Source organism: Lissotriton helveticus, chromosome 11, assembly GCF_964261635.1.
Source record: "Lissotriton helveticus chromosome 11, aLisHel1.1, whole genome shotgun sequence".
In the NCBI taxonomy this organism is placed as follows: Eukaryota; Metazoa; Chordata; class Amphibia; order Caudata; family Salamandridae; genus Lissotriton; species Lissotriton helveticus.
The window spans coordinates 1,009,752,684-1,009,776,947 of record NC_136072.1 but is presented as its reverse complement, the minus strand read 5'-3'; the positions used below and the strand labels follow the sequence as shown (position 1 = coordinate 1,009,776,947).

The 24,264-nt window shown below is 47.2% G+C and overlaps 1 protein-coding gene across 1 annotated transcript in view; it reads left to right on the top strand.

Moving 5' to 3' along the window:
• ISCU (iron-sulfur cluster assembly enzyme) overlaps window positions 1–24,264 on the top strand; it is a 96,882-nt gene that overhangs the window by 56,591 nt on the left and 16,027 nt on the right. Inside the window, exon 4 of the mRNA XM_078667410.1 lies at window positions 12,181–12,259. Within this exon, the coding sequence (XP_078523536.1) occupies window positions 12,181–12,259 (79 nt within the window). The remainder of the gene's footprint in view (window positions 1–12,180; window positions 12,260–24,264) is intronic.

The following is a 24,264-nucleotide window of genomic DNA, read 5'->3' as shown; positions in this document are numbered from 1 at the left end:
ATCAGAGTACATCTAGCAGCTATAGCAGCGTACCTACAAAACAGGCAACACCTATCCCTGTTTAGAGTGCCAGCAATCAAAGCCTTCATGGAAGGCCTTAAAAGAGTCATTCCACCAAGATTACCACCTTCCCCGGTCTGGAACCTCAACATAGTACTCACCAGACTAATGGGACCACCTTTCGAACCTATGCATAGGTGTGAAATACAATTCCTTACATGGAAGGTGGCCTTCCTTGTAGCCATTACCTCCCTCAGGAGAGTAAGCGAATTACAGGCATTGCCAATACAAGAACCATTCCTACAGTTACACCAGAATAAAGTGGTTCTTAGAACAAACCCAAAGTTCTTGCCTAAAGTAATTTCAGCATTTCACATCAATCAACCAGTGGAACTACCAGTCTTTTTCCCAAAACCACAGACGGTAGCAGAAAGGGCCCTACATACATTAGATGTCAAAAGGGCAATATTGTACTACATAGAAAGGACACAAAATTTCAGGAAAACTAAACTATTTGTAGCGTTTTCCCCAACACATAAGGGCAATCCTATCTCTAAAGCGGGCATTGCCAGATGGATTGTAAGATGTATACAAATATGTTACATAAAAGCAAAGAGAACATTAGCTGTTCCTCCTAGAGCTCATTCTACACGCAAGCTAGGAGCATCTATGGCATTCTTAGGAAACATTCCCCTAGATGACATATGCAGAGCAGCAACTTGGTCTACACCACACACCTTCACAAAACACTACTTTGTTGATGTGCAGGCTACACAACAAGCCAGAGTGGGCCAAGCTGTATTAAAAACTTTATTTCAAACGGTTGCGACAGACACGGGTGACCACCGCTAGGGAGGTAACTGCTGTATAATCTATTCATAAATGTACCATCTGCAGCCCATATGCCTCGAACGGAATATGCTACTTACCAGTATGCATCTGTTCTTGGCATAGAGGGCTGCAGAGTGGTACATGCCCTCCCTGCCTCCCCGGAAACCTGTGTCTGTCCCAACATTATCTTATTTAGATACACTTACATGGGCATCTTTCTGTATTCTATTACACTACTCCATCTAACCCTACTATGGCAAAACAATCTAAGGATGGAGCCGATGCCCATGCGCACTAACACCCAGAGGAGGAGTCATCGATCCCGTGACGACAAAGACTTCTCCAAGAGAAAAACAAGTGCAATCATCCGAGCCCAACACCAGATGGCGATCTATTCATAAATGTACCACTCTGCAGCCCTCTATGCCAAGAACAGATGCATACTGGTAAGTAGCATATTCCTTATGCTATCAGCCGGTGCCTATTTGTAGGCTACATAGCCAACTCCAAACTACACTGTACCAGCTCCTCTCTAAATGGGAGCCTCAAATCAGCATGTACATTATTTTTAGTTGCCACAAAACCTTTGCATTTGGGTGGCCATTGACTTAAGTTAGATGAGGTCTCCAAAAGCCAGGTAAAAACTGTTATATGTATGTATGTGTGTATGTATATATTTGTATGTGTATATATATATATATATATGTGTGTATGTATATATGTGTGTCTGTCATTTAAATATATAGTACATCACTGCCTTCTCTGACTTTTACACCCCTGGTATCTTAAGGACAAAGTTGTGCACACCTACTGCTCTAGTATAAGGTAATGTGTTGCAGCCTGCTGCCTTGCTACAGGGTAGTACACTGGGGAGCAAGGCATCTCAAATCATCTCACCCAAATTATCTACAAGTGGAACCATACTTCCAGAATCTTAGTTCTACTAAATCCATTTGTTTAAAACTCACAGTACCTCCCTAACCAGCTCTGTTGTACAACTCCTACAGGCTTTGTAGCATACACTTAATGCACTATATAAATGTGTTCAACTCCATGTCTTGATTTAAAAGAATTCTTGATGTTAAAGGAAGGATGGGACCATCTCCCAGATGTCGCTGAGGTGGAAAGACACGTAAACGGGTAGTGTCCAGAGCCAACTCTATGAACTGAAGGTGCTGGGAGGGCTCCAGGTGACACTCTGGCCTGTGGATTGCAAAGCCCAGGTCAAACGGTAGCTAGACTGTTGACTACAGAAAATATCTGGTCTAGGTTTGGTTGGCAATTTGTCCACATACAGGATGATTGGGATACTTGACCTTCTGAGCTAGGCCACAACTACTACCATCACCTTGGTGAAGACTAGAGGTGCCAATGTTAAGCCAAAGGGTAATGCCGCAAATTGGTAGGGAGTGGAACCCACCTTGAAAATGCAAGTACTTCTGATGAGGCTATAGCTCTGAATGTGGAAATATGCTTCCTGCAGGTCCAGTGACACCACCCTGTCTCCAGCTTCCAGCACCCCATGAGTTTGGATCATCGCCTTGAATTTCTCCTTACTGAGGAAGAAATTCAAGTACCTGAGGTCCAGGATAGTCCGAAGACTGCTGTCCTTTTTAGGAACAAAGAAATATTGAAAGTGACATCCTTTCCTATTCTCCTGCTTTGGCACCAACTCCACGGCTCATTTCAAGAGGAACAATGGCTACTTCTTTAATGGGAGGGTGGTGTGGAGGAAGGGAAGAAGACGTGGGCAAACAGAGGAGGAGCCTGAAGGAAGGGTAGGTAATACCAGTATTGTATTGTTTGAAGGACCCACCGGTGCGAAGTAATGGAGGTAGACATCACTAATCCCCCCCCTCCATCATCCCCCCCCCCCCACCGTTTATCTTTCTTGCTGGTAGAAACGTGGACACCGCTCCACCCCAGCAAGCTCCATGTGGGCTTTGAAAAGCAAACCAGGCCTACTGTCCTGGTGGTGCGGGGGAGGAGGAAGCTTACTGAAGGGATTTATGGCCCATACCTCTGGTTCAACCCCTTTATTCCTTTACTAGCAGATGTGCATAAAAGAAGGAAGGGAAGATCTGATGGGTTGCAAATAGCGCTTTACCACCAGATTGTTGAGTGCTGGAGTTGAAGTGGGCTTCTCCCAAGCTGCCATGATTGGGTGCAGCAAGGCTTCGTTAAAGGGCAGTAGGGGTTCTGACGTAGGTGTGGCTGTGAGGAGTACTTGGGTGAGGACATTTGCCTTGACATCCATCGATGGCAGTTGAAGCTCCAGCACTGAATGGAAGGACATCACTTCAGGGGTGGGATACAGTGTTGGAAATTCCATCCCTGGGGAGGTGCCCAGTCCACTAGCTGATGAGTCCTGTCAGTTTATAAGATTGTGCTCCACTACCATAATCCCCGTAGGCATAAAGATTCAGAGGATCAGATCCCCAACCGAAAAAGTAATGCATTTTCTGTCTGTATTCTTCCTCTGAGTCTCTGGATGGGGGTACTGATTCTGGAAAACGAGGCAGCTGCAGCGCTGATGAATGAATGTCTGGCGCCAAAGAGTTGACAGTGGTTTCGTTTGGTGGCACTGGTAGTTTCTAGATTAGTGCCAGCCTAGATGTGCATGGTTACAGTGTCATACAGTGATTGAGGAATCGGCACTTTTCTAGAGAGAACATGGCTGAATAGCATTGGTGTTGGCAGCCAAAGGCATAATTCAGGGAAGACCATAAGGTACCCATGGGCCTGAGGGTGCGCCCAATGCTGCTTTGCTTGAGCTAAGATGTTCTATATGGCATTAGAATATGCTTCTGAATCTGAGCCTGGTGTAGGGAACTCCGGTTAGATGGTGCCAGGAGTTCTAGGAATGATGAAACCGGTGCAGTTCGTACCAGGAACACTGGAGGCGGCTTAGAGAGTGCTCTATGTGGCTGTGGGGAAGACTTCTTTCGAGTCACTGGCATGGGGCCGTTGAAAGGAGAGTTTACTGGCTCATGCTGGGCTGGGAACTACACGTCTTTGGTGATGTCATCCAATACAAAGCCAGCACCCCTACCGACGACTTGAGTGCTGTGAGGTTTCCATATCCTAGCTGAGGCCTGGGGTTATTCTACAGGTGAGGAATCTACTGTTAGAAATATCAGTCAGAAATATGTAATATGAATTGTCTAAATTCAGTGCAAAATTATCTTCTTGATATATATGCCACAGTTAACTACTGTTGCTTTTATATGACTCTTTGCTATATTAAAAAATCCTCGGACAACTCAATACCTGCAACAGTTGTCAAGGGGTTACACACAGTGGATGAGTTGATAAAGACCATTTTGTATACGCTCTCCAATCGGAGAACTTTTGAGTGACCTGGAAGTGTTCATGCGCATGATACTCAGACCAAACTGGTGGTCACTGTGAACCTCACACTTATAAACATCCCCCCTCAGTGGCTCATTCACTCTCTACGAAAAATGCGAGCCAAGAGCACAATCGGGTACTTCATTTGCACAGCATGGCCTAAGAAGTCTTAAGCTTTGTGTACTGTTAACTTTCTTAAAGTTGCATGAGATCGACAACAACATGACATAACGATTTGGTTGCCTAATATCTTCAAAGGCAGGTAATACATTCCACAGCCCATATCCACTATTTTTTTAAAAATCGTTACACCCAATCAATGCACACTTATTAAGGTACTCTGGTTCACTTAGAGTTATCAGCTAAAGGCCAAGGATTGTAGTCTCTTTCAAAGGATGCTAGTCCTACATCCTTTTCTGGAGGTTTTAATACCTCACCCTCCCAGGTGGAACTTGAATAGATTAAGTACTAGTTTGATTGCACCTCCATTTGAGTTTGAGTTAGTGCATTTTGAAATGAAATAAAATGGATCTTATTAAGCATACTGCTGCCTCTAAGGGCATCCTGGTTGTGGCCCAAAATAAATAGGCTGTACAAAGTTCTTACTCAAACATTAAAGCACCAGATGAAAAGGTGGAGACTACTAAAACAGACTGGTTACTAAAAGATACAAATCTTTTCCAGTTGTGGGAGCATGCAGCAAGTTGGCGTTAGTTGATCTAAGGGTTCTCAAAAGCGTCATAGTGGGTAACTCTTCCTGAGAGATACTTAGGGCCAGTATGACGCAAAGTTCTAAATGCTGTAACCAAGGATTTAAACAAAGTAGTTTTTGCACAGGCAACCAGTGTAGTTGTCTCGAGCAGTCAACATCCCTACGTGGTAAGTTTAGCACTATACTTACTCCTGCATTTTGCGTTACCTGCAGTTTAATTAGGTGTTTTGGTAACCCTAATTAGACTGTTACCGTAATCCAGCCTAGAAAGGGTTAGTACATGGACCACTGAGTTTCCAAAGGCACAAAAATCCAAAACCTTCAATGATTTCATAATGGAAAAACTAGTACCTCCTCCTGCCAAAATTTGAGGACGGAAGGAGAGTTCTGAGTCAAACTGACACCTAGTTCCTTAGCAGAGAGGTGAGGACGGAAGGAGATTGATCAAGTCCATCAGACCACCAGTTTGCAGCGGAAAAGATTTCTACTAAACAGAAGAAAATCCTTTTTATTGGTATTGGTATTGCATTTTAGATGTTTGTTTTTCATCTAGGCAATGATTCGGGCTAGACTTGTTTCAAAATTCAGTTCTGGCCTTAGAGAATTTGTATTTAATGATTACGACTGTGATCCCAAAAGATTCAATAAAGGAGATAAATGAGGGTCACATAAACCTTTAAGGAGGTTGGGCCCAATGAAGAGCCCTGATGGACCACATATTTAACATTCGGTCTCCTGAACTGTCCAAGTGTGACTGCCTGCTTCCAATTGGAGATGTAGTGGAAGCATCCTTTATTGCAGCCGCAAATTTCCAGCTCCGCGTTGAAGCAGCAGCACGTGCCACGGTGCCCAACGTCACTGTCTTGTCCAGCAAGATTAGTACGGAGTTGAAACCATTGCCTAATGTTACCTTAATAGATTCTGAAACTTCCAGATGGGCTGTCTCATTTGGGGGGCCTAGGTCTGAAGCCTGACTGGGAGGCGTAAGTTGCATTTTTGCCGATTTTCGTAAGATTTTATCGGTCCGGGAGTTGAGAAATAGGTCTAAAATTAGCCTGGTTCGTAGGATGAGCAGAAGATTTCTTCAACAATGGCCTTACCAGCATCGATTTTTCTGGGCCCTGAGCGGTAGTCGGCGAAGAGTTAAAAAAATGAGAAACAAAAATAGGATGATAATGCTAGCAACTTTATTGTTGGTGGCCACGGGTTCCAAGGGGACCCAGATTTACAGCTCTAAATGGCCAGTTCCAATTGCTGTTACGTAATTCATTTGAATTTGGCAAATGTGCTGTTGGCTCTTGAAAAGGTTAATACTGGTAGAACATTAGTCGTAGGCTCCTTCTCCGTCTAAGCTCGTGTCTTGGCTTTCAGTGCTGTTGCCATTGCTGAAGATGCACAGGGACAGAGTTTTTATCGTGCACTCACACAATCTGTACTCCAAAGGTGTTTAAAAAAATAAATAAATAAATATATATATATATATATATATATATATATATATATAATATACATTTTTTAGCTATTGCTTTTCTTTCTTACCTAGCCTTAAAACGGTTGGCTGAAAAAGTGTGGCATTCCCTTGATGTGCAAAGAGCTATTATCAAATACAGGACGCAAGAAATGGATTGAATAGCTTTTTGTCTTGCTCATGGTACAAAGCATAGGCATTCTGTTAGCAAATCTTCTATTGCACAAATCAGAAAATCTTCTATTGCACAAATCAGATTGTATGGTGCACCTATATCTATTGCACACTTACCAACACATCTCTCTAATCACTAGACCAGTAGTTCCCAACCTGTAGTCCGGGTAGCCCTTGGTGGTCCGCAAAGCCTCCTCAGGTGGTCCGTGACTACATTGCAAATTAAATAATATTAACAGATTAATAAAGTGTATATAAATAAAAATACTAAGTGTACAATTGAAAATGTTACAAGGTCTTGTAAATGTGAAGGAATTTGAAATTGGAAACTAAAAATTATATTAGTATCTTCAGATTGATTTGTGGGAGCAGTGCAAGTGCATCAAACAGAATATAGTATGGATGATGAGTGGTCTCAATTGAATTTAGAAAAGCTCCAACCTTCATATTAAATGTAATTTATTTTTTATTTGTTTGTAAATAAAATGTGTCCTCGTTTGTGTATTTGTTTGAATGCTTCTTTCTGTATTTTTAGTGCATTGTTTTGCAGTTCAAATAATCGACAATGCCTAGGCTGGGGCCCTCGGCTAGCTGTCATAACTCTGAGTGGGGTTGCTGAATTCCAGTAATGATTCGGGGGGAGGGGCAGGGGCCCCCGGCTTCCCGAAATGATTAATTAGGGGTCCACAATTCAAAACAAGCATTGAAAATGCAATAGGTCTCGCAGCATTAGAGTTAGTGCTTTTAGAATTGTTTATGGGTTTTTTTTGTAAATCTTTAGCATTTTTGTTTCCTGTAGCCAATGCTAAAGAATTTCAAAAAAAAAAGCCATAAACATTTTTAAAAGCTCTGAAATGCTGGATATATATTCAGTACAGATACACTATATTGTTAATGAAGACATAGGATATAATATGTTGTACTGTATACACACAATTAGATGGGAACGTGCTGTGTGTGTCAGCGATTGAATGTGGAGGTGATGGTGGATGTGGTGGTGGATTCGGTGGATGTGGTGGTGGATGTGGTGGTGGATGTGGTGGTGGATGTGGTGGTGGATGTGGATGCGGTGGGATGTGGTGGTGGATGTGGTGGATGTGTTGGTGGTGGATGTGGTGGTGGATGTGGTGGTGGATGCGGAGGTGGAGGATGTGGTGGATGTGGTGGTGGTGGATGCGGTGGATGTGGTGGTGGATGTGGTGGATATGGTGGTGGATGTGGTGGTGGTGGGTGTGGTTGATGTGGTGGTGGATGCGGTGGATGTGGTAGTGGTGGATGTGGTGGTGGATGCAGTGGTGGATGCGGTGGTGAATGTGGCGGTGGATGTCATGGTGGATGTGGAGGTGGTGGTGGATGTGGTGGTGGATGTGGTGGTGGATGTGGTGGTGATGGTGGATGTGGTGGTGGATGCGGTGGATGTGTTGATGGTGGATGTGGTGGTGGTGGTGGATGCGGTGGTGGTGGTGGATGGGGTGGTGGTGGTGGATGGGGTGGTGGATGTAGTGGTGGTGGATGTGGTGGATGTGGCGGTGGATGTGGTGGTGGCGGTGGATGTGCCGTCCCAGAGTGATGTGGCGCCGTCCCAGAGTGATATGGTGGTGTTGTGCGGCGTGCAGCAGTGTGCGGGGTGCAGCAGTGTGAGGCGTGCAGCAGTGTGAGGCATGCAGCAGTGTGAGGCGTGCAGCAGTGTGAGGCGTGCAGCAGTGTGAGGCGTGCAGGGGTGAGAGGCGTGCAGGGGTGAGAGGCGTGCAGGGGTGAGGGAGGGTGAGGGTGTGTGAGGGGGTGTGAGGGGGTGTGAGGGTGAGGGTGAGGGGGTCTGAGGGGGTGTGGGGGTGTGAGGGTGAGGGGGTGTGAGGGTGTGAGGGTGAGGGGGTGTGAGTGAGGGGGTGTGTGGGTGAGGGGGTGTGAGGGTGAGGGGGTGTGTGGGTGAGGGGGTGTGGGTGAGGAGGTGTGTGGGTGAGGGGGTGTGTGGGTGAGGGGGTGTGTGGGTGAGGGTGTGTGAGGGTGAGGGGGTGTGAGGGTGAGGGGGTGTGAGGGTGAGGGGTGTGAGGGTGAGGGGGTGTGTGGGTGAGGGGGGGTGAGGGTGAGGGGGAGTGAGGGTGAGGGGGAGTGAGAGTGAGGGGGAGTGAGAGTGAGAGTGAGGGGGGGTGAGAGTGAGGGGGAGTGAGAGCGAGGGGGTGTGAGAGCGAGGGGGTGTGAGTGAGGGGGTGTGAGGGGGTGTGGCGGTGTGAGGGAGAGGGTGAGGAGTGTGAGGGTGAGGGGGAGGGAGGGGGTGTGTGAGGGTGAGGGGGTGTGCATTCTGAGGGTGTGTGGCGGTGTGAGGGGGTGAGGGCGTGTGAGGGTGAGGGGGTGTGCATTCTGAGGGTGTGTGGCGGTGTGAGGGGGTGAGGGCGTGTGAGGGTGTGTGTAAGGGTGAGAGGGTGGGTGTGTGTGAGGGTGAGAGGGTGGGTGAGGGTGAGGGGGTGAGGGAGGGGGTGAGTGAGGGGGTGAGTGAGGGTGAGGGGGTGAGTGAGGGGGTGAGAGTGAGTCAGGTGAGTGAGGGTGTGAGAGTGAGTGAGGGTGAGAGGGTTGTGAGTGAGGGTGAGAGGGTTGTGAGGGTGAGTGAGGGTGAGTGAGGGTGAGTGAGTGAGGGTGAGGGGTGAGTGAGTGAGGGTGAGTGAGAGTGAGGGCTCTGAGGGGGTGTGGCGGTGTGAGGGAGAGGGTGAGGGGGGTGAGGGGGAGTGAGGCGGTGGGTGAGGGGGTGTGCATTCTAAGGGAGTGTGGCGGTGTGAGTGGGTGAGGGCGTGTGAGGGTGAGGGGGTGTGCATTCTGAGTGGGGGGGTGGCGGTGTGAGGGGGTGAGGGCGTGTGAGGGGGTGGGTGAGAGGGTGGGTGAGAGGGTGGGTGAGAGGGTGAGTGAGGGTGAGGGGGTGAGTGAGGGGGTGAGGGGGGTGAGTGAGGGGGTGAGGGGGTGAGTGAGGGGGTGAGTGAAGGTGAGGGGGTGAGTGAGGGGTGAGAGTGAGTGAGGTGAGTGAGGGGGTGAGAGTGAGTGAGGGTGAGAGGGTTGTGAGTGAGTGAGGGTGAGAGGGTTGTGATGGTGCCTGTAGATGGCAGACTCGTTCCCTACATTCTCTGGGTATGCAATAGGTCTGATAAAAACACATTTCCTGGGCTGCTGTTTCCTCCCAGTCCACCACTGCAACAGAGGTGCAACAGAAAAGAATACAGTGACATAGCCGAGTACCCAGTACCCTGGAAAAGAGTCAATCACTGCTAACTGACCTCTTTATATAGCAGGGATAACGAGTTCTCGTGGGTGCTTTTCCACACGAACACACCATCGTCACAAGATGTGTTGTTACTTCGAATTGGCTAGCGTTACATTCGCATCTGCTGCTCAGAGCCTGCTTGTTCAATAATGAATTCACAGTTCGGAACGTGTTAACATTAGGACATTTTGTCTGCTTGGAGAAATGCATTTTGTCAGATGCAAATGGGAGCGCCTCAAACCCCGAAGCACATTTTTAATTGTTTTACTCCTGCTAAAAATGACTGCATACCTGCAAGCATCTGTCGGATCGTTTATGAACTGAACAAAATGTCTGCACCCCCGCGTGCTCCTCCAAGGGTGTGCTCGGTCTATTGTTTATAGGCCCCTTCGAGCTATTCTGCAGCAGAACATAGCCTCGAATAGACTGTGGCACTGCAGCGACAAGGATGCATGTTTCACCCCAGCTGTAGAGCAATTCAGAGTAGGCTGAACCATGATACTAATTGATTGTGAAAGAACAAATAACAGTTTTGTCACTTTAAAGCACTGCTCGACTCATTTGAAAGAATATGCATTAACACCTCTTGATCTGTGTCAAAGTGAAAAAGAATGTTGAATATTAAAGGGATGAAGGCTTATTGCTGCATATATCAGCTTTGATCTTAATTGGCTCCTGCTATCGCTAGTTACACTTGGGTTGTTTGCCAGCTTTCCTATGAGAGCAGGCGCCCCTCCCCCACGCCAGAGCAGGCTGCCAGGGTGCTTGCAAGTGGCCAGGATGACTTCTAACGATGCAGATGCTAAGTAGATGATTGGCGGCACATCGAGGTCTGACGGCTCAAGGGACGGGAAATGTACCGCTCGTCAGGCTTTCAGCAGGAAATTAATTAAAAAATAAAAAACTAGGGGGAGGGGGCGGGAGGCGGAGAGTTGAGGCAGGAAGAATTAAGTGAGAGAAATGTGTGGAGAACAGATGAGCACGAAGAGAAGTGGGGGCGAGAGGGTAGAAAGAAAAGAGAAAGATGTGAGAGTAGGCGGGAGAAACGAGGAGCTAAGGAAACAGAGGTAAAGGGAGGCAAACGTGTGGGGAGACGAGGAAAGCAGACGTGGCAAATGTTGGAGAAAAGAAAGGAACAGGAGATGGGCATAGAAGGAGGTTCAGAGAGGGAATAGAAAGGAAGGGATAGAAGTAAGGGGCAAAGAGTGACAAGTGAGCAAGAAGAACAAGACGGAGGGAAGAGAGGGGAGGGGGGAGGAGAAATGCGACACGGCGGGAAGGGGCAGGCAGGATGACTCAGGGGAGGGGGCGGAGCGGGGCAGAGCGGCATGTGGGTGTGAACAAGCCGGGCCTTTGAAGTGAAGCTAAGCTTCACTTCAAAGGTGTCGGAGGAATGCGGGCGGCTGTGCACGTGCTTTTAAGCTCAATGCACATGCGCATTGAGCTTAAAAGTCACGGGCACTGCAAGGAATCGCCACGATTCCTTGCAAGTTAGATAAAGTCTGGATGAGCCCCTATAGTCTCGCTTGCTCGATGCGCATGCGCATCGACAGGCGAGACCTAAAAAGGCTGAGAACCACTGCACTAAACCAAGGACACATTCTGCTAAGCAGCATCCGTAGTTTTCATTGTGTCTTGACATCCGCAAGGCTGCAACTTGCTCCTTTGTTGGTACTGCTTGCTACAACTTGCACTTACCGACAACCATTACAATTGGGACACTGCATTCTGACTTAAACATATTACACACAGGCAAACTGCAATCTATTAGGATGTCCACATAGTGATAATTGGATCAACCTCTTCAAGGTGCTCTTCTGAGACCAGTGATGGTGGATTGATCAAAATGAATGTGATAATAGAAAATATCCTTCAAGCTCAAAACTGTTTCTCATAATTAACTTGTTCTCAGCCTAACGGGCTTTGAAGGTGTGTGCCAGTTGATCAATCAATCAGTGTTTATAAAGTACGGCCACTCACCCGTGAGGGTATCGAGGCTCTGGAGTAGATGGAGAAATTATGTATACTTTGAAAAGCTGTTTTCATTTTATTAAGGTTCTTCAGTAACATTGCATTGATCTCAGCATATTTCCACCTGATTGCTTAATGGCAGCAAATATGTCACAATTGTTTGCTTTTTTTGTTAGTAGAAAAAAAAATCCAGTTTTTAGCATGTATTTTTTCCTATTCGCATGAAAAGCTTGTTTTTATGAACGTTGACTCTCTGCTTTGTGTGTATTGTGTAGAAAACATAATTGATGATCTACTTGATAGAAATTTGTGCATTTTTTTACCAAGTTTGAGAAAATGCATATTTTCATAACATGTTTACTTTGTATACTCAAGCTGAGCCATCAAAAGATTTTTTATTAATATGACCCATTTTGAAACCTCTAGGTTGACGAGGCCATGACCATCAAGAACACAGATATTGCCAAAGAACTCAGTCTGCCTCCAGTTAAACTACACTGTTCTAGTAAGTTCTTGATCTTGAACTGATGCATAAATACGTCTATAAAGTTTTTATTTCTCCTGCAGTGGATTCACCCCATTTTATAATATATTTTTCTTCCACTTTAACAGTTTTTCTTAAAATGTGATCACCTAGAAAAATTGACACCAAATTATACCTGCTGAATAGGAAGCTGCTGCTTGAAATTTTTTTTTGTATAGTGGAGCCTACTTAGCAGCATGCATAAAACATTGCTTAGACAGTCCATTTATATGTAAGCCCAATAACCCTCCACCCCCCCCCCCCCCCCACCCCCCCATAACCACACTTCCCACTGTCTACTTTAAGGTTTTTAGATGTCTTGCACCAATTTCCCAGCCGTCTTTTGAGGATCAATGGCTTGTTCAAGCACTATAATAGTGTAATAACGACGAGTATGGTGGGGATCGTCCATTTTAAGTAATCGTACTATATGCATATCTACCATTGCATTTTGTCCTTTAGGCATTGCCTACAAATGAGGCCCAGGGCAATTGGGGAGAAGCAGTTGGAGCTTTACCTTGCCCTGCAGCATTTGTTTGCTAAGCCCAGACCTTCTAGGAAGGATTCTAGACCTAGGAGATATTCTTTCTCCTGAAGGTGCTGAGGGAGGACTATGCTTCATCCTCTGCCTTTTACTGTTCAGCCTCCTCGTATCTCAGCAGAGTGCTTTTTTTTCTCCTTTCACCCATCCAGGTTCTTTTTCCTTGTAGTGTCTTGGCGTAGTGGGCCGTTCTTTGTGCAGGTAGGTTCATCACATTGGAAAGCCTTCAGCGTTGTGACCCATCAGCTGTAAGAGGAGGTTGTGCCAGAAGCTTTGGTGACAACTAGTTCAATGCTGAGAAAAATGAGTCCCAGTATATTTTTATTCAGAAGGTATCCTCTACCTACTCTAGATGAGAACTAAATTCCAACATTGAGGATCTTCAGGGTGTGGAACCACTCCTTCTCAAGGAAGGGATCCTCCCCAGATGATCCTTTACATATACGCTGTTGGTAGGATTATGTAGGCACACCTCGGGGATAATTTTCGCCTTTTTGTTTGGCAGATAAATACAGCATCAGTTTATCCTTAGGCGGTACACTGGCTGACATCTTGGCGGTTTCATGGGTTTTGAAGCAATTCCTGGGAATAAGGACATTTGATAGTGCTGCTGACTAGATGTACTAGGTAAAATGATTTGTATTCACATGAACATTGCTTCCAGTACCAACTGCTTGTCTTTCTGCAGTTCATCTTTTAAAGTTAAAAGTGTAAATGGATTATTCTATCCCTGAGGATGAACGGTTCTGCTGTCTACATACCAGACACTGGTTGCTCCATCCATTGCAAGGGCTCTGAGCGCCCACTTATGAGGTATGAAAAATGGCACCTGGGCAGAAAATCAGACCAACGCTTCATTACTTAACCACTTCGGCGCTCATGACGAGCTCAGCTCGTCATGAGTTACACCGCTCGCACACTGATGACGAGCTGAGCTCGTCATGTAACGCGGCTTTTTTAAAACCGCAGCGGGAAAACCGCTAGCGCGCATGCGGTTAACTGTATGGCCTGCTTTGGCCCGTTCAGACCGAGGACTAATCCCCTGCTCCATGGCGCAGGGAAGCGAAACTAGGACCCAGCTCTCACAAGGAGTGGCACAACATCTTCTACAGAGCAAGACACTCTGCCTATAATACAGCTGGTACTGAAACAACAGTGAAAATCGCCAGCTATTGGTACTTGACCTCTGTCAGGTTACATAGGGGAACCCCGACCTGCAGTGACCTGTCCCGAGAATTCAGGGAGCTGACCCGCCCCTGCTACTTATGATTATTACGACTCACAGACCCGGCCCCCGCTGAGGAAGCGTAGGGCATTCATTGAATGATACTGTATTGAGACTCTTGGTTTTGTATATCCACATGGTTACTGGTACTCTGGTAGGGAGCGGGAGGGATGTTCGGCGAGGGGGGAATTATTTGTTTGAAAAGTTACCCTGTGTTAATGGGGCGGGGGTGAAGTGTGCCCCCCCCAATATGGGCATAGTTCCACTCTATTGAGCTGAAGTTGTGACAATAAAAATAGATGTAAACGTAAAGGTAAAAGTGTGTCGGCGTATGTCCATCCTTTTGGAGTAGAAGCTTTTTCAGACCATCCCGTTATAGAGCTGGCAGATGTTGTGCTCCTATTGTCAAAACTAGTAGGCCATAGAGTAAACTTCCAGATGTGCATGTGGCCGCAATGACAGTCTGGTCTCTGGTTGAACAGACAGCAGCAACATATTGGCACATTTAGGTTTTCCATTTCTACTTTTTACTACTATTACACATGAAGCGATCCAAATATTACGAACTGAAGTTCTGTGTTTCTTGTGCCTTAAACAAAAAAAGACCACTTTTCCTTCAGAAAGCCCTTTGAGGCTCCAGATAGACTGTATCAAAAAGGGCCAGGCTAGGCAGCAATTCTGAGTCAACTTTCATGTGAGACCTAAGAAGTAAGGAGCACAACAGTCCAATCAAAAGAATAGACGGTTTCCAGCCCCAGTATCCACCCCAGAACCTGTCTCAGGGTGGATTTCAAGGTTTTCTTCGTTAAAGGTCCTTGTACAGGAGTGGCGGCTTCCAGTTCTATCAGTTCCTTAGAGATACTGGCAACTGAGCAACTGGATGAATAGAGCAAAATCAAGGGTGGCATTGGTTTTGCTCAGTTTAACATCTTGGTGTTCTCCAACAGGAGACATTACTCCCTTTACCTAGGGTTACTGTTGAAGAAGCAAATACAAGCAAGCATTGGAAATGCTATAGGTCTTGCTTTTGCTGGAGGAGTTGGAGCTATTGGCGTTGTAAATGGCAATGTCTGTTATCCATATATTATGGAGTGTATGTATGCCGTGTGTAGTGGAATTATGTGGGTTAGATTGGAATTGTTAGTTGTGGAATTGTGTGGTGTTGAGTGGATTTGTGTTGTGGGATTGTGGCATGGTGTGCGTTGGAATTATGTTGTTAGTAATTAGACCGCATTGAGTGTCCTGGAATTATGTGAGTTGGGATTGTGTGTAATGGAGTGAAATTATGTGGAATTGTATTTTGTGGTGTGGAGTCTAATTATGTGGTGTGCTGTTGAATATTGTGGCATGTGGAATCCTGTGGTGCTGCTGAACCTAATGGTACTCCTTTATCAACATCAGAAAATGTAATTGAATCCTCAGATTCCAGCCTGTGAGCACCGTGTCAAACCGAGATCCCTGCAGTGTATGCATATGCATTAGCCCTTTAAGCCTGCCGCTGCTGATCATTTTGTCATGTGACATGTTGATTTCTTTTTTACATTAGCACTAGGATTCTTTAAGACACAATAGTGTGCGTGTGTAAGCTGCACTCAGCAGTGTGGACATCTACCCGTGAACTGAGTTCCGGTTTCTGATTTACTTATAGAGCTGTGCAGAGTTTGAAATAATGGTTCTTTTTTTGCAGAGTTTTGTTTCTCCAAACAACCTTGTGTTACTGTCTCGTTACCCCATACAGCCTACTGGTGTGCTGACTTCAGGCACCCTGCGATTCCTAGCTAGTTTGTTTAATATTTGCTTACACTGACAAGATGTGGCAGGATATTTTTGTTTCTTTAAGCCCCAACACGTTTCTTTTTATATGTAAAAAGTGGGTGTGTACATAAACTCAGTTATGCAATGCTTTCCTTAATTATTTACCTGTGCTTATAAAGCCCGTCATTCTATCACTTCATAAAGTGTTTTCTCATACTGTAGTAGCCTATGATAAGTCTTAAACACTCCTACTTCCAGTTCTTATCTGCAATTAACTACTGGGTTCCCCTACACTGGTTCGATATCTCCATCTTGTTAAAAAAAAAAAACGCATTTCATTCTTTGTGGTGCATCTCTAAAAATGTCAGAACGGTCCCCATCGCTCCATTAGGGTCAAAGCATAACAGTGACAAATGCAAATGGTCTAGGTAGGACATCCTTGGCTGTGTAATACCTTCACTACCCAAATACAATTTAAATGCTGCTTTCACAGCTAGCTGTCAGTATTCCTAGGGATCGCAGGATTTTTTCATATATTCTTTGTTTTCTATAAGCCAGAAAGGATGATTTTCTTAACACAGCAGTCTCGAGAGGTGTCTTCTAAAAGATGTTGGGGCTTGTTGCATGTTCATTTTTTTTCCTTTCTTCAAATGCGCATAGCATTTCTTTTGCCATGTGTTATGGCATAGAACTACTCACCCATTGGAAGCATGTTTACATCTTTAGTTTGATATCCCACCCTGTCTACTTCGGGAGGTGGTCACTTCGTGACTTGAAATTAGGCATTTTCCTAGAAATTGGATAACGTTATAGCGCTAGACTTTTTAGGTCGAGCCTAGTGCAGCGCACATGCGCTGCTCTTTGGGGAGGCCTCTTGGAATCACTCCAGACTTTCTCAAAACTTGTCCGTGGGGTTTTTCAACTTCCACACATTCTGTTGACCTTTGCGTGTGGCTTTCAAAAATAAAAGCCCGCTCTTGGCCAAAGGCAGGTGCATGTCCCGCCTTTTCTCTAAAGGTTCCCTCCCACGCCGTTTCTCGGGAGCGTGCTGCAGCGCGCAATGTGCCAGCTGCATTCCTCCTTATCGTGGCTCATGTTACAGCGCAGTCGCTTTCACTGCCGAGCTTGTTCCTGTTGTGATGTGAAGCAGTGTCCCCGATTCTGCCACATTAGCTGCATCCGTGGGAACGGAGACATCTTCTGTAGCGAGAAATTGCTGATGACTTTATCGCCACTGTTACCAACACCGCATTGTACCTCCCTTGATATTTTTGTTATTACAATACTGTACTTAGCCGTGTCAGAGAAGCGCTCTGTGCACCTATGTGTATATTGAAGGACGACTGTAACTATAGAATTATACTGCAATCTTTTTTATGCTCTGTTTGCTTCTGAAACCTCAGTGCCCTCAAGCACAAACCATGGCTGTCTATTTCTAGAGATGCGGGATGGTAGACTTCAATTAGCAGACATGAAATGCTCTGACTAAATGCAGCGATGCATGTAATGGCTTATCTGATTTCGCTAATATCCCTTGTTAAAGGAAGTCGTGTATTTTCTAGTGCTGGAGGTGCACGTTAATAAAGGGCCTGTGACTTGAGTCGTGCTTTGTTTTCAGCGATCCGAACAAAGTTCCCCCCCTGTCACAGCGTAATTGCCTGCAGTTAGAAAATAATGTTTTCTAAAAGTTACCAAATGGCCGACGTACTGTGCCCGGTAAATTTACACCTGAATGTTGGAGGGCGTTAATTCGTACTCCTGTTTTGCCTAATCACTACATTGGTATATGAATTTGTATATATTTGAGTGAAATTGGGTTTCATACAGTGATACTATTTTATAAGCCATCTTATGGCACGGAGCTAAACAGCACCACGCATTTATCATCGGGGTCCGGTTGTGCTTGGATGAGTAGAGAAAAAAAGCCACATTTGGCCTCCTCAAATCCCTTACAGAACTAAAATATTTGATAAACAGCAAACGTCTGAATTGTTTCAACAGGACCTGCTAGGACTAATTAAGCCCACCCTCGATTGCATCACAGCGACTTCCTTCTGTCAATCTGTGGACATGTTAACGTGGATGGAGCAAACACCAACACACGCTTGTGGCTGGTGTTTACCCCATTTGTTTTCTCATGTTTTTTTCCAGGGGGTGCCTCCAGTGTTTCGGCTTCCCTCCTCACCCTTATCAATGGGCATTTCTCCAACCCCAGCATCAGCGCTGTTTAATTCAGGCAGTACAGTGCAGGCCAAAAAGACTGTGGCCCAAAGTCCACAGGCCTCTTCTGTTGAGTGGACTTCCCTATCAAGAGTGAGGACCAAAGGTTCTAAGTGAGCAGTAAATGTGACAGTGCAGTGCTCGTGACAAAAGTAAGTACAAACTCAATGATTTGGCAGCAAAGATTTTATATAAAGGATAGAATGGTTTCAAACAAGTTAATTCCGGATAGAGTCAATACCCCAAGTGACAGTCCCCAATTCGTAGAGTAGTCTATCGATTTTGGAGTATGTCAGTTAGGATATTGACCCAATTGGACAGTAACTGTCCTTTACCTTCACAATTCACTGTAGCATCTTCAATCATCAAGCTTTGAAATTTTTATAACAATAGCTGGATTTTATGAGATTGTTGGTTTGCTGTATGGTGTGCTCTTCATAGTTCGCCTAATTTTACCATCCTACCTTGATCATTGAAAATGTTGGACACCCAAAGGGACCACTGTTTCTAATCCCTATGTATGACCCAGCCAATAGGTCTCCCCTTTGAGACCTTATAAGTGTTTAGCTATGCAACAGTTTGTTCGAGGCATGTGGGCTGCTAAATTCATATCTGATGCATAGATCGCCGCCTAGTGTTGGGTCCGGATGATTGCACATTGTTGTCCTGGAAGAGTCTTCGAAGTATCACGAGATAGGTGGCTCCTCCCCTGGACTACAGTGTGCATGGGCATCGACTCCATCCCCAGATTGTTTTTTTCCGCCATTGGGTTCGGATGTGGTTTCGACGTCTCCGTGTCGGAACCGATAAACTTTCATCTTAAGGCCAAAAGGCCTTCGTTACCTACGTCGGTATTGTTTGCGTACGGTCTCGAGCGTCGCCCGGCTCTCTAAGCCGGATATCTCCGGAGTCGACTAACTCCTCGGACATCGAGGCCTTCTCGTCGCAGCAAGATTCGACGAACTTAACATGGAGCGGAGCCCGTTCAAGTTCTGCCCCGTCTGTGGATCCAAATATCCACACATCGATGTGCATCCGGTCTGTAATAAGTGCCTTTCGCCGGACCACAACAAAGAAAACTGCATGGCCTGCTCCAAGTTCAGGTCCAAGAAGACGCTCAAGCTTCGGCGCGCGGTGCGCCTTGAGGCCCAGCGAGCGACCCCGGCACCCGACAACATCTTCGGCGACCCCGACGAGGAAGGCGATAGCCATCATCTCCAGATATCGCCACCGTCGACGGAGGTCCTGGCCGATCCAGAGGAATACGTCGGAGGACAGGCCCCAGACCTTGAATACTTCGAGGAGGTAGGGGACGACGAAGAAGTTTATGGGGCCGTGGAAGATAGCTCCGAGGAAGAGCTATGCCCCGAGGTCTACGTTGTTGAGGCTCAGGTCACGGGATCGCCACACGGCCTTACCCACGACCATGCACCGCTCTCCCCGGCCCCGCCTTCTGGCCCGGCCACGGACACTCAAGCGGACCCGCAATTGCCCGTTTCGAAACCGAAACTTTCGGATCCTACGGGACACAAGATGGCCGACGTTCAGTCGAAACCGAAACCTACGGACTCGACGACAACCTAAAATGGCCGACGTCCAACAAAAAATAACAAAGCCTGCTCCTTCATCGACTCCGTCGGCCTCCGGCACACAAAAGTCGAAGAAGGCTGTTGAGTCGACAATGCCGCAGAAGGTACACAAAGAAACCTCCTCCAAGAAGGCCGTCCACCAGCCGTCGACCTCGGTTGCTCCGGCACGGACACCTAAACCTCTTGAGACGCCTTCGGGCGCTGCTACGGCGCCGTCCGGTAAACGCACGGCCGACCCAAAGTCGACTAAAAGCCAAGAACCAAAGGCCGCTAGCTCAACGCATCGGCACAAGGATGCGGGATCTGCAGCATCGGTGCCAAAGCCTTCAACAGAGCCCCAAAGCATTGCGGCCGAAGATTCGTCGATGCCAATACCGTCGACAACACACAACACCGACGACTCAGAAGATCGGCCGTCGGTTCCAAAACCCTCTGCCTCCTTTACGAAGCAGGTTACTGACTCCCTTAAGCGTATTAAGGAAAAGGCATTATCGTCCACTGCTTCCACGCCATCGGCTCCAAAATCAGTGGACACACCTCAGAAGTCCTCAAGCAAGCTTCTTTACACTCTGCCACCAAAAGTGGCCCCAAAGGCCTTCGCAACCACGTCGGTGCCAAAACCGTCGGATCCATCAGCGCCAAAAGGCCTCTCGGATCCATATCTTGCTTCTGAGGAGCAATCTGCGCATTGTATCGATGCCCACACAGGAAAATTGACCCTTTATAAAAGGAAAATCACTTCCCAGCCACTGGAATCGTATGTTATTCCACTAAAGAAGAAGAGGCCGGCACAAGACGTCCCTTTACTTGTAGAGCCTATTCTGCCTCCACCGAGAAGGAGTCCATCGCCTTCCCCCAACCAATCAGGTGGGGATGATGACGAACAGCAGGACCAATACAATTTCCCAGTGGACAATGACCCTGATGTTCAGCAGGACTCATATGGCGACGCTGGGGACCAAAGTGGGCATCAGGTGGTGCATGATCCACAAGGTTTTGGGCCACGTACATCTCCAACAGAGGATTCTGCTGCATTTAATGCTTTACTCGAACGGGCAGCAGCAAATCATAATGTGGACATGCATGCTGACCCGGTAGAAGAAGACTTTTTATTTGACACTTTCTCCGTCTCTGAGAGAACAGTTAAAATACTTCCTATGCTTAAAGGTGTCCTTAAACATGCCCCAGAGATCTTTAAGGAACCTACCAGGGCAAGGGTGGTGAACCCACGCATCGAGAAAAAATACAGGCCAGCACCTGGAGACCCTGCATATATTCGAGGACAGTTGCCCCTGGACTCGTTGGTGGTCTCAAATGCCCGCAAGAGGGCAAACTCCCAAACAACGGGTGAAGCTCCTCCCCCAGACAAGGAGTCGAAAGTGCTTGAGGCATCAGGCAAGAGGGTGGCAGCGCAGGCTGCCAATGTATGGCGTATCGCAAACACGCAGGCACTATTGGCACGATACGATAGGGCGCATTACGACACCCTAGAACAGCTCCTTCAACACCTACCTGATGAGTTTAAAGAAGCAGCCGAGACACTCATACAAGAGGGAAAGCTTATCTCCAACGCTGCAATAAAGTGTGCACTTGATGTGGCAGATACAGCGGCTAGGGGGATTAACACTAGCGTCATGTTGAGGCGACAAGCTTGGCTTCGTATATCTGGGTTTAAGCCTGACATCCAAACTACAATCCTCAACCAGCCCGTCAATCCTGACACCCTGTTTGGTCCAGATGTAGACGCCACCCTTGAAAAAATTTAAAAGGACAACGAGACTGCTAAGTCCATGGGGGCGCTTCAGTCTCAACAATTCAGGGGGAACACTTTTCGTCGCTCAGGAGCACGCGGTGTTACCAGAGGACAATTGGGCCAACAAACACAATATGCGAGGGGTGGTGCGCAATCCTCGTACCCCAAGCAGGGTAGAGGGGGTTACAGAGGCAACAGTGCCAAGGGCAGAGGAAACAACAACTCCCGCTCCTCTGCTGCCAACAAACAGTGACTCTCTGTCACTGCCCCCCGACCATACCACTCCGGTCGGGGGGAGACTCCAGCGTTTCCTGCCAGTCTGGACGTCCATCACCACGGACAGGTGGGTGAGAGAACTTATCCAGTACGGTTACTGTTTAGAGTTAATATCCACTCCCCCAACATTCCCCCAAGACACCGTCCTACGTCGGCAGAGCACTTGCACTTATTGCAGCAGGAAGTACTGGTGATGCTGCAAAAAGGCGCAATCGAGCTCGTACCGGTAGAGGAGGAAGGAACAGGAGTCTATTCCCTGTACTTCCTCATCCCAAAGAAGGACGGATCCCTCAGACCTAGTCTGGATCTACGCCCCCTCAACATGTACATACTGTCAGAACACTTCCACATGCTAACACTGCAACAAATCCTTCCCCTGCTCAATCAAGGGGACTTCCTAGCAACCTTGGACCTCAAGGATGCTTATTTCCACATACCACACTCCACCCATCCCACAGAAAATACCTCAGGTTTACCATTCTAAACAGGCACTATCAGTTCAAAGTCCTGCCCTTCGGGGTAACTACTGCCCCCAGAGTGTTTACAAAGTGTCTGGCGACGGTGGCGGCGCACCTCAGGAGACAGAACATACATGTCTACCCGTACCTAGACGACTGGCTTGTTCAAGCAAAGTCGGAAAAACAGTGCGCCGCGGACATGTCCCACACTATTCAGCTCCTTCACAGCCTGGGGTTCTCGCTAAACTACCCGAAGTCGCACCTTCAACCAGCCCATGTGCGGCAGTATCTGGGCGCGACAATAAACACCCTGACTGCTATGGCTCAGCCAAACCCAGTCAGAATCAACAGCATTCAGTCGCTGTGCCAAAAATTCAGACCACAACACTCCCTCCCAGCGAGAGTGTTCATGCAGTTGATAGGCATGATGGCCTCCTGCATCTTCATAGTCCCGCACGCGAGGCTGCACATGCGCCCGCTCCAAGAATGCTTGGCAAATCAGTGGACACAGGCTCAGGGACAGCTAACAGACCTAGTGTTGGTGACCGGTCGGGCATACAACTCTCTGCATTGGTGGAATCCACACAACCTTTGCAAGGGCCGACCGTTCCAAGAGCCAGTGCCACAGATAATCCTAACAACGGACGCATCTCTCCAAGGGTGGGGAGCCCATGTGCTCCACTACACTGTGCAGGGACTGTGGTCCACCCAGCAGCAGAAGTTGCACATCAACTACCTAGAATTGATGGCGATCTTCATGGCGCTCAAGTCCTTCAAAGTACATCTGTGCAACAAAGTCGTGTTGATCCGGACGGACAACATGACAGCCATGTACTACATCCAGAAGCAGGGAGGTACTCACTCTCCACAGCTGTCTCATCTGGCTCAGAGCATGTGGAAGTGGGCCATTCAGAGGTACATCTTCCTCATGGCAGAACACCTCCCGGGCAAGGACAATCAGATGGCGGATCTGCTCAGCAGGTACAGCCATCAAATGCACGAGTGGGAGTTACACCCATCGGTACTCCACCCGTACTTCCAGCAATGGGGTCATCCAGAGATAGACCTGTTTGCCACAAGGGAAAACGCAAAATGCCAAAGCTTTGCCGCCAGGTTCCCTCCCCCAGAATCGCAAGGGAATGCGATATGGATGAACTGGTCCGGCAAATTTGCGTACGCTTTTCCCCCAGCGCCTCTCATTCCGCTGGTGGCAAGAAAGCTAAAGCAACACTCTGACTCTCATCCTGGTTGCTCCAACATGGGCACGCCAACCATGGTACACCACGTTTCTAGAACTTTCCGTGGTACCGCATCAAAGGCTGCATCTCACATCCCGGCTCTTGACGCAGAACCATGGCGACATTCAGCACCCAGATCCGCAACCGCTCAATCTGGCGATCTGGCTCCTGAAGTCTTAGAATTTGACTACCTCAACCTGCCTCCGGAATGCATGGACATCATCCGGGAGGCACGTAAGCCCACTACCCGAGCTTGCTATGCAGCTAAATGGAAGCGGTTTGTCATGTACTGTGCAGACAACAAGATCAACCCGCTAGATGCATCCATTCCTAACATCATCTGCTATTTGTTACATCTTTACAAATGCAATCTGGCGTACGCTTCCATTCGGATACACTTATCCGCCATAGCGGCTTATCTCCAGAATAGGCAGCATCTCTGTTTTCAGGGTGCCTGCCATTAAAGCCTTCCTAGAGGGACTGAAACGAGTCATTCCTCCAAGAACACCACCAGCTCCAGTGTGGAACCTCAATGTGGTCCTCACTAGGCTGATGGGTCCACCTTTTGAGCCACTGCACTCCTGCGAAATTCAATTTCTAACATGGAAAGTGGCTTTTCTCATTGCTATTACATCGCTCAGACGTGTCAGTGAGCTGCAAGCGCTCACAATCCAAGAACCATTCATCCAAATACATTCAAACAGGGTGGTGCTCCGCACTAACCCCAAATTCCTTCCTAAAGTGGTGTCACAGTTTCATCTCAACCAAACTATTGACCTGCCTGCATTCTTCCAAAACCCACAAACAGTAGCAGAAAGAATGCTTCATACATTAGACGTTAGGAGGGCGCTAATGTACTACATTGACAGAACACAACACTTTAGAAAGACACAACAACTTTTTGTTGCCTTCTCAGCACAGCACAAAGGCAA